This window comes from Aethalodelphis obliquidens, unplaced genomic scaffold (genome assembly GCF_003676395.1).
Source record: "Aethalodelphis obliquidens isolate GAN/ISIS:26980383/991018 unplaced genomic scaffold, ASM367639v1 scaffold5, whole genome shotgun sequence".
Lineage (NCBI taxonomy): Eukaryota > Metazoa > Chordata > Mammalia > Artiodactyla > Delphinidae > Aethalodelphis > Aethalodelphis obliquidens.
This window is the reverse complement of record NW_020837949.1, coordinates 61,082,337-61,092,373: the sequence shown is the minus strand read 5'-3', so window position 1 is coordinate 61,092,373 and position 10,037 is coordinate 61,082,337. Positions and strand designations below refer to the sequence as shown.

General features: G+C 38.9%; 1 protein-coding gene across 5 annotated transcripts in view; it reads right to left on the bottom strand.

Moving 5' to 3' along the window:
• Positions 1-4,329: 4,329 nt before the first annotated feature.
• UMAD1 (UBAP1-MVB12-associated (UMA) domain containing 1) overlaps positions 4,330-10,037 on the bottom strand; it is a 271,116-nt gene continuing 265,408 nt past the window's right edge. For 3 of the 5 annotated variants that reach the window (XM_027102512.1, XM_027102514.1, XM_027102513.1), the window contains 2 exons: positions 5,591-5,805; positions 4,330-4,897 (listed from right to left, as the gene is read on the bottom strand). In XM_027102512.1, the coding sequence (XP_026958313.1) occupies positions 4,750-4,897; positions 5,591-5,805 (363 nt within the window). In that variant the 3' untranslated portion in view covers positions 4,330-4,749. Of the gene's footprint in view, positions 5,806-10,037 lie in introns of all 5 variants that reach the window. The other 2 variants (XM_027102510.1, XM_027102515.1) reach the window with 2 other exon arrangements.

Genomic DNA, 10,037 nt, shown 5'->3' with positions numbered 1-10,037 from the left:
CATTTTTTTAGATTCCACATATAAGCAATATTATATGATATTTGTCCTTTGCTGACTTACTTCACTCAGTATGACCATCTCTAGGTCCATCCATGTTGCTGCAAATGGCATTATTTTGTTCTTTTTTATGGCTGAGTAATATTCCATTGTGTATATGTACCACTGGTTGGAGCATTTAGTCTGTTTATGTTTAAGGTAATTATTGATATGTATGTTCTTATTGCCATTTGGTTAATTGTTTTGGATTTGTTTTTGTAGGTGTTTTCTTCCCTTCCTGTTTTGTTCTCTCGTGATTCGATGAGTAACTTCAGCGCTGTGTTTGGATTCCTTTTTCTTTTTTTGTGTGCATATCTATTGCAGATTTTTGGTTTGTGGTTACCATGAGGCTTTGATATAGCAGTCTATATACAGACAAGATTGTTTTAAGTTGCTGGTCTTTTAATTTCAAATGCATTTCCAACATCCTGCATTTGTGCTCTCCTCTTCTCACAATTGCTGGTTTTGATATCATATTTGTGTGTGGATGATTTCCTACCTTTACTTATGTTTGCCTTTACTGGAGAGCTTTCCCAGTCGTAATTTTCTTGTTTCTAGTTGTGCCCTTTTCTTTTCCGCCTAGAGAAGTTCCTTTAGCTTATGTTGCAAAGCTGGTCTGGTGGTGCTGAATTCTCTTAGCTTTTGCTTGTCTGTAAAGCTTTTGATTTCTCCATCAAATCTGAATGAGAGCCTTGCTGGGCAGAGTATTCATGGTTGTAGGTTCTTCCCTTTCATCGCTTTAAATGTCACGCCACTCCCTTCTGGTCTGCAGAGTTTCTGCCGAGAAATCAGCTGATAACCTTATGGGGATTCTCTTGTATGTTGTTGCTTTTTCCTTGCTGCTTTTAAGATTTTTCTCTTTGTCTTTAATTTTTGTCAATTTGATTACTATGTGTCTTGGCATGTTCCTTCTTGGATTTATCCTGCCTGGGACTCTCTGTGCTTCTGGACTTGGGTGACTGTTTCCTTTCCCATGTTAGGGAATTTTTCAGCTATTATCTCTTCAAATATTTTCTCAGGTCCCTTCTCTCTCTCTTCTCCTTCTGGGACTGCTATAATGCCAATGTTGGTGCATTTAATGTTGTCCCAGAGGTGTCTTAGACTGTCCTCATTTTTCATTGTTTTTTCTTTGTTCTGTTCTGCAACAGTGATTTCCACCATTCTGTCTTCCAGCTCACTTATCCATTCTTCTGCCTCAGTTATTCTGCTATTGATTCCTTCTAGTGTATTTTTCATTTCAGTTATTGTATTGTTCACCTCTGGTTGTTCGTTCTTTAATTCTTCTAGGTCTTTGTTAAACATTTCTTTAATCTTCTTGATCCATGCCTCCATTTTTTCCCCCAAGATCTTAGATCATTTTTATTATCATTTCTCTGAATTCTTTTTCAGGTAGATTGCCTATCTCCACTTCACTTAGTTGTTCTTCTGGGGTTTTATCTTGTTCCTTCATCTGGGACATAATCCTCTGCCATGTCATTTTGTCTAACTTTCTGTGACTGTGGTTTCCATTCCGCAGGCTGCAGAGTTGTAGTTCTTCTTGCTTCTCCTCTCTGTGCCCTGGCTGTCTAAGAGGCTTGTGCAGGCTTCCTGGTGAGAGGGACTGGTTCCTGCCCATGGTGGGTGGAGCTGGGTCTTTTCCCTCTGGTGGGCAGGGCCAAGCTAAGGGGTGTGTTTAGAGGGCTGTGGGCTCAGGAAGACTTTAAGCAGCCTGTCTGCAGATGGGTGGGACAGTGTTCTTGCCCTGTTGGTTTGGCTTGAGGTTTCCCAGCACTGGAGCCTACAGGCTGTGAGGTGGGGCCATGTCTTTGTAAGAAAATGGTGGCCTCCAGGAGGGCTCATGCCAATAAAGTATATTTTAATAGAAGTAATTTACAATGTTTTGTTAATTTCAGGTATACAGAAGTGATTCCATTATACATACACATAAATTTTTTTTCAGATTCTTTTCCATTACAGGTTATTACCAGATATTGAGTATAGTTCCCTGTGCTATACAATAGGTCCTTGTTGTTTACCTATTTTATATATAGTATGTACTTGTTAATCCCCAAATCCTAATTTATCTCTCCCCACCCCCGCTATCCCCTTTGGTAAACCATAAGTTTGTTTTCTATGTCTGTGAATCTATTTCTGTTTTGTAAGTCAGTTCATTTGTATCATTTTTTTAGATTCCACATATAAGTGATATCATATGATATTGGCTTTATCATACTAAGTAAAGTAAGATAGAGAATCTCTAGGTCCATCCATATTGCTGCAACTGGCATTATTTCATCTTTATGGCTGAGTAATATTCTAGTGTGTGTGTGTGTATATATATATATACCACAACTTCCTTATCCATTCATCTGTTGATAGACATTTAGGTTGCTCCCATGTATTGGCTAATGTAAATAGTGCTGCTATGAACATTGGGGTACAGGTATCTTTCTGAATTACAGTTTTCAATTTATACTGTTTTCAATTTATCATTTTACTTTGAGAAAGAGAAAAAAAGTGTTGGTGTCAATGAATGTTTACTTAAAAAAAGCTATTTGGGTTTCCAGAATTGTTAACAAGAAATGTGATCTTGTTAATATTTAATGGTACAATTTTAAAAGTTCAGTTAATCAAAGTTTAATTCAACAGATTAATAGATTGGTCAGAATCTCCTCTCTAATTCTGTTTTTAGGAAAGAATGCAAATGTTGTTAAAGAAAGCTGGAAAAAAAAAAAAAGAAAAAAAACATGAAACTTCCTGAATGTGTTTTAAGGTTAAAAATAAGATTCAGTAAAATTGCTTGTACATTCCATACCTACAGTACTTTACAACGATAACTTGTATTGAGGAAAAGGACCATGATGCTTGATAAGGAGAGGGAAAAAAGTGTTCCCTATGGAATTCTTAACTAAGGAATTGCAGAAGAGTCCACCAACATATTTTAGCAATATTTTTCTTAGTGAGGTATTTAGTATAGAAAAAAATAATGGGGCAGGAGGGATCTACAATATAAATATAGGTAGCTATATATTTTTATATTACTTGTTAAGCAGTTCAGTTAGTATGTATTTTGCATTTAATTAGACTGTTGTATGTGTGGTTAGTAATGAGAATTATAAGAGCTCCCTTTCGCAGAACACCTATGGTGTGTTCAAGCTTTATGCTGCCAGGCATTTGACAGACACCATCTAAAACCTAACACAACCCTGCAAGAGGCATACAATTACTATTTAATTGGAGAAGGAACTAAGGACACAAGAAATCAAGGGACTAACTCCAAATCACACAGCTTCTAAGTGAGGGAGCCATTACAAACTCTGGCTGCCTCAAATACACCAGAGCATACAAGCTTTGTTATAATTCATATTATAATTATTAACACTATTAAAGGAAATATTTGTCACTAACTAGGTGACTTAAATCATTTAACCTTTCTAGGCTTCAGGTTTCTCTTCGGTAAAATGGAGTTGGCTAGTTGATTAGTAATGTATTTCCAGTTTTCAAAAAGTAACATTGATTTATATAGAGTAAGACAATTAAAATGGACATTTTTACAATGTTTTTTGTTAAAAATAGGTCATTAACACTGGCCTTTACTAAATCTTGTGATGATGGGGATCTACCTTAAGATGTTCATGTGATTTCTCCCAAATCTCTAGTCTTATTAGTCCAGGACTAGTGATCTTACCATTTTCAATGTTACTCCTTAAAACTTACATATAAGAGGAAATTTCATAATTTTCTCTGGACTACAAAAACTATGTACTTAAATCTTGGCCTTTCAAAGAATCAATAACTTGCACTCAGATATGAATAATGCAAAGAAAACCATTTTTCTGATCTGAAAATAATAAAAATATCAGTTTTTTAAAATTCATGTTTATTTAAATATCTTTTATAGACAAATGAAAATACTTATAAGCATATTTATAACATGGTAGACATACATATAAATGAAATGTATAAGTAGACAAAATTTAACACATAGACAAATTGATAACATGCTTACATTTGGCTTTAACATTGGCTGTACATTAACACGGATATTGAAAAAAAGATATGTTTTCACAAAAACTGCTACAAAATGGTCACATTTGTCTTAGTAATAAGTTAGATTTCTTAGACTGATGTTTTATGAAAACTACGTGAAGCTCTAATTTAATCATTCACCTCATATGGTAGCATTATTTGTAAGTGAAGCATATTTCTGGCAATAGAAATGTACATTTACATTATAAATAATATAACATTTTATCAAGACCATGCCACATATATTAAACCAACATGCATGACACATTAAAACTTGAATAATTCACGTACCTTTATGCACAGTACTTAGTTTTGCTATGGCACTCTACCTTTGTGAAACATATAGTTAAGATTTGGCACAGAATCAGTAAACTGTATTGCCACTAATCAGAACAAATGTGATTTAAATTTTCCATGGCATAGAAAATGCTCTATCACAATTTACCTCTTCCCTTTACAGTTTATGGACCAATGGCAGTTTTCTGGAATAAATAACAGATATTCACGAACTAAAAGTCCTGTTTAGGTGTTTTGCCTACACTCTAACTGGAAATGAGTCAGTTGCAGTTTTTGTAGCAGTAAAACATTTCCATCTGTATTTTGGCCAACGAATTTCTAAATAAGGGCTTTATCAGCAATAATACATATCATTATGAGATGCTTTTCTTTGGGAGGCAGAGAGGTTGAAAGGAAATATGGATCTCTTCATAAACCAGGAACAGAGGTGGTAAGGAGAACAAATGCCAACTGAGGCAGAAGCAGGGAACGTTCTTTGGAAAGCTGGTGAGAGAGCAAACCGTGAAGTAGCAAAAACCAAAGGCAGGAACTCAGGACTCCATCAAGGTGGAACAGACTGCCACGGGATTAAGGAAACCAAAATCTGTCATTCAAAAGAAACAGTATCCAGAGCATTCTTCTTACAGCATTCTTACATCAGCAAACTACCATTGCTTTCTAGGAAAAGTTGTAAATTTCCACATCAATGTCTAAATCAAGACTGAAGAAATTAAGCTAACTGCCAACTTTTTTTCTTTTTTTCTGAATTCATTAATAAACACAGTGGAAGGAGAAAGGGGATAACATTAAGTAAGTTTCTTCCAAACCAGAGAAGAGAAATCACACTCCCTCTAAGTGGAGACTTCAGTTTCTTGTGGTAACTAAGAAAAATGCCTCAGTTCTTTTTCACAGTTTTTCTAAGATAAATTTGAGGTGTTGTATTTTGAGAGACCGGTTGACGGAATCTACTCCTTTCATAAAACCTCGATAAATTAATATTTGTATTTATTATTAGGGGGAAAAGGAAGTAGTAGATCTTAAGTTTACTTTTTATACAAATATGCTTTATTCTAAAAAAATAGAGCAATGAATGTAATATTATTTGCTTTATGATCCTTGCTTTTCTGAGGGCCTTTAAACAGGGAAATGTCAAAAAACATCACACAGGTTAAATAAAACAGGCAAACTTTTGTCTTAAAGCTGTTAAGGTGCAAACAGACATAAAGATTACGAACCATAGAGCACTGAGTTTTCAAGAGTGAAATCATACCAAAACCTTGATAAGTTTTCGCTGACATCATAGGAGAGTAAGTGGTCGGGAAGGTCACTGATGGTGCCCTGCACGGCCAGCACATGCGGGGCCAAGGTGAAGGGTACGTCGCTCAGAAGCTCGGCCATTAATGAGCTGTTTTCCAGAGTCTGGCCTGCCTTATTTTCCATCTCGGGCCCTGCTACAGTCACACTGGATGAGTTTTCTTTGCCAATCTAAAAATACATATATATTTAAGTCATTTAGACCTTATGGACTTTGAGGTTATATGGCATTAATATATCAAAATGTGGCATTAATATATCAAAGTGATTGAGAAATGTGGAATATATAAACATTCCCAGATTAGAACGGAGCTATTTACTTACTTGAGAAATAAATCCATCTATATCTCTACTAGGTTTTATTTATTTATTTTTTAAATTAATTAATTTATTTTTGGCTGTGTTGGGTCTTTGTTGCTGTGAGCGGGCTTTCTCTAGTTGCAGCGAGCGGGGGCTACTCTTCGTTGGGGTGCACGGGCTTCTCATTGCGGTGGCTTCTCTTGTTGTGGAGCGTGGGCTCTAGGCGTGTGGGCTCAGTAGTTGTGGCTCGCCGGCTCTAGAGCACAGGCTCAGGAGTTGTGGCGCACGGGCTTAGTTGCTCCGTGGCATGTGGGATCTTCCCGGACCAGGGCTTGAACCCATGTCCCCTGCATTGGCAGGTGGATTCTTAACCAGTGCGCCACCAGGGGAGTCCTCTACTCGGTTTTAAAATGAATCCTAAGCCCTACTCTTATTCAGATGGACCACCTATGGGCCCCTCCAATACAAATGGGCCCTCTTGCTGTTTCGCTAGCCCAGATAATGTCCACGAAGTCTTTCTCTGCTTTTCCAAATCTGATGTCAGCTTTCAGGCCCCACAGAATCCCCAGCTTCCCTCTGAAATCTTATATCAACATAGTTCAAAGTGACCTTGCTCACTTGAGAGTGACTATGGGGCAAACTGCCCAGGATATTATTTGGCATTTCCTTTACATGTCCTTGCTAGTTGCTGTTTCACGTGCTTATGTCTTATCCCCAACTAGAATCTAGGGTCCTTGAGGGCAAATAATCTATTTTACCTATCTTTGTATTCTCTGTCTTGCATACGTTACTGCTTTACCCTAATACATACTTGGGAATTTACCTCTAATGTGTACCGTACGTAGTGGTTGATAACCTGCCTTTCGCTGGAAGTAAAATCCTATGTTATGTAAGTTATTAAAATAAGAAGAATTGATACATCTTGTTCAATTTCTTTAAAGTTGGTATGTCTTGCGTACAGGAGTTTACCAAAAGACATGCAGCACTAGGGTGTTCATAGTAGCACTCAATGCAAGCCCTGAGCTGGTAGAGTGAGCTGGTATCCATTCATCAATAGTAGAATGGATAATAAACAGAAGTATATTTACAGCAATGAGAACGAACAACCTGCCACTACAAGCAGCTGAAACCTAACTCAAACCAGGTCAGGCAAAAATTTACTCCCCCCCGCCCCCCAGTCTCATGCAGAATCAAACTCCCGAGGCTTTACAAGGCCCATTGGGATCTGGCCTCGGGTACTTCTCTGACCTTAGCCCGGCTGGTCTGTCCTTGCTCAGGCCCCTCTAGTTCCACTGTCTCCTTGCCGTGGCTCGTGCAGTCTGCCTGCTTCTGCCTCCGGCCTTTGTTTTCCAGATCCTCCACCCAAGAGGTTCTTCTCCCACATAAACACAGGGCTCTTTCCCTCCCCTCCTTTCCAGTGGTGGCCCAAATGTCACCTTCTCAGTGAGGCCTTTCCTGCTTGTTTCATTCGACTGTTTCCTGCCACCTCACCTCGTCCACTCCAGCATTCCCTGCCTGCCTCTCCTGCTTCTGTCCTCTCCATAGTCCTTGGCACCTGGTTATAATGGTATATAATTTATTCTGATTATCATCCCTCAGAAGCTTAAGGAGTTTTTGTCTCTCATGTTCACTGCTATATCCCAAATGCCAGGATGAGTGTCTAGCGTTCAGTAAATATTTGTTGAATAAATGAAAGCAGACAAGACTTTTGCCTGAATAGGGCTTATATTATAATGGCTATAAATGCGGATAAATTCCTATCTCTAAGTCTAGAGGAGAATGATTTTCTGTGTAAGAAATAACAATTTTGTAAAACTTTGTATGGAAGTGCAAAATACGAACAGAAATGGGGTACATCATAAGTGTATACTTGGCTAAGTTTTTTGTTTTGTTTTGTTTTGTTTGCGGTACACGGGTCTCTCACTGTTGTGGCCTCTCCCGTTGTGGAGCACAGGCTCCGGACGCGCAGGCTCAGCGGCCATGGCTCACGGGCACAGCCGCTCCGCGGCACGTGGGATCTTCCTGGACCGGGGCACGAACCCACGTCCCCTGCATCGGCAGGCGGACTCTCAACCACTGTGCCACCAGGGAAGCCCTAGCTGGCTAAGTTTTAACCAGTGAAACACCTATGAGCAACCGCTACCCAGATCAGGAAATAGAAATGACCCTATTTCTATAGGGTCATAGAAAGAGAGTGGTGCTCTCTTTCAGTCACAGTCAACTCCCTGACCCCTACATCACCATTCTGACTTCTAACAACATAGATTGAGTCACCTATTTTTATATTTTAAATGAAGGTAATCATACATTTTTGTTTGCAGCTTTTTTCACTCAATATTATATGTATGAGATTCATCCATGTTGTTGCATGTGGGATTAAAAATTTTTGAAGAACATATTTTTGCAGAGGAGATACATTCTGACTGATGGCTTAAAAGAACTGTTTGGTTGCCATGTTGACAGCAGGCAGTGAGGGGTAACAGGGCCAGGGAAGGAAGTAGGAAGACCAGCTGGGAAAGAGAGATGATGGTGATGTGGATTAGCGATGTGATAGTAAAGGTGAGAGAGAGCGGTTGGGTTTTAGATAGACTTAAAGGTTAAAGTCAATAGGGTGTGCTGATGGAATAGATGGTGGGGTGTGAGAACAAGAGTGGAGTCAAGTATGAGGCCAAAGTTTTTGGCCTGAGCAATAAGGATGGGTTCTCCATTCACAGGTATGGGGCTTGGACAGGAAGGTCAAGAGTTCAGTTTTGGATGTTCCCCGTGCCTAGCGGACGTCTACGTGGAGCTGTTAGTAGGCAGAGGGATGTAACTCGAGTCTGGAGCTAGTGCAATCTGGTGGAGAAAGTCGGCTTGGTGTGTGTTTAAAAGAGGACGGGAGGAGAGAAAGTGAAGACAAATACGAGAACAGACTGTTTTCCAGACATTATGCTGTAAACGGGAAAAGAGATGGCCAGTAGCTGGAAAGGGAAGTGGGGTCATGAGAGCTGTCTCTTGATTTTTCTTTTTCTTTCTTAAGTTGGTAGAAACAATGTCTGTTTATATGCTAAAGAGAAGAAGCTCCTAAGAAAGGAAAACACAGAGATTCTGTAGAGAAGGAACTGCTCTCTTCACAGTCATCCCCCAACACCTAGAACAGAGGCTCTCAAGAAATACCTGTGTAGTAAGATGACTCTGGATGAATGAAGTTACCAAACACATCCCTGTCAAGAGTTGTTTTACAGCTTCATGTGAAAATAAAATACCAGAATACTTTCTTAGGATGGCAACTAGAACAAATGTAACCTCACCCGGTGATGACAAAGCTTTTCAGACAGGTCCATGTAGGCAATGAATGGATAGAATCTGCTTCCTGAAACCTGACTGGGATTTAAATAGTAAGTGTCCCTGGGTCAGCCGAGAGCACAGGTATCAGTGAGTAATGATGCCACAATTCCAGCTTCTTTAAAGGGCATCACTATACACTGGTTTCCTGAAGATTACAGATGCACCAGGGCTTTGGTTACCATGGGCCAGCATGGCAGAGTGTTTAAAAACACAGAGCATAGAGCTAGACTACTTGGGTACAAATCCTGCCTACTAATAAGCAAATGGCCTTGGACAAGTTATTCAACTTCTCTGCATCTGTCTCCTTAGCTGTATTAGGAAATCAGTAGTAGTACCTATTTCATAGAATTGTTATGAGAATTATATGAAGTAATATAAGTAGTAAGTAATTTATGAGTAAGTAGAATAATGCTTAGCACATGTTAAAAGTCAGTGATAAATAAAAACTTTAGTAATGTCAGACCCCTCTTGGCTTTAAATAAAGTCTAGGATCCATCCATTTCTTTTGGGTTTTTTTGACATTCACAGATGGTTCAAACAATCTTACCTTCCCCTCTCCTCTTATATCTTGTCTTCTCTCTTAATCTCATGGGCAAATGTTCCCTAGATCTGTTGATCACATTCCATACCTGAACTTTCTTCTCTTTCTCCCTTGAGTACAGAATGTTCTCCAGTTTCATTAGCCAAATCATCTCCTTTCTTAAACAAAAGCATTCTTAAAATCTCACCTTCTCCACTAAAAAGGAGGTATGTTAACCCGGAGCACTCTGCTTTCT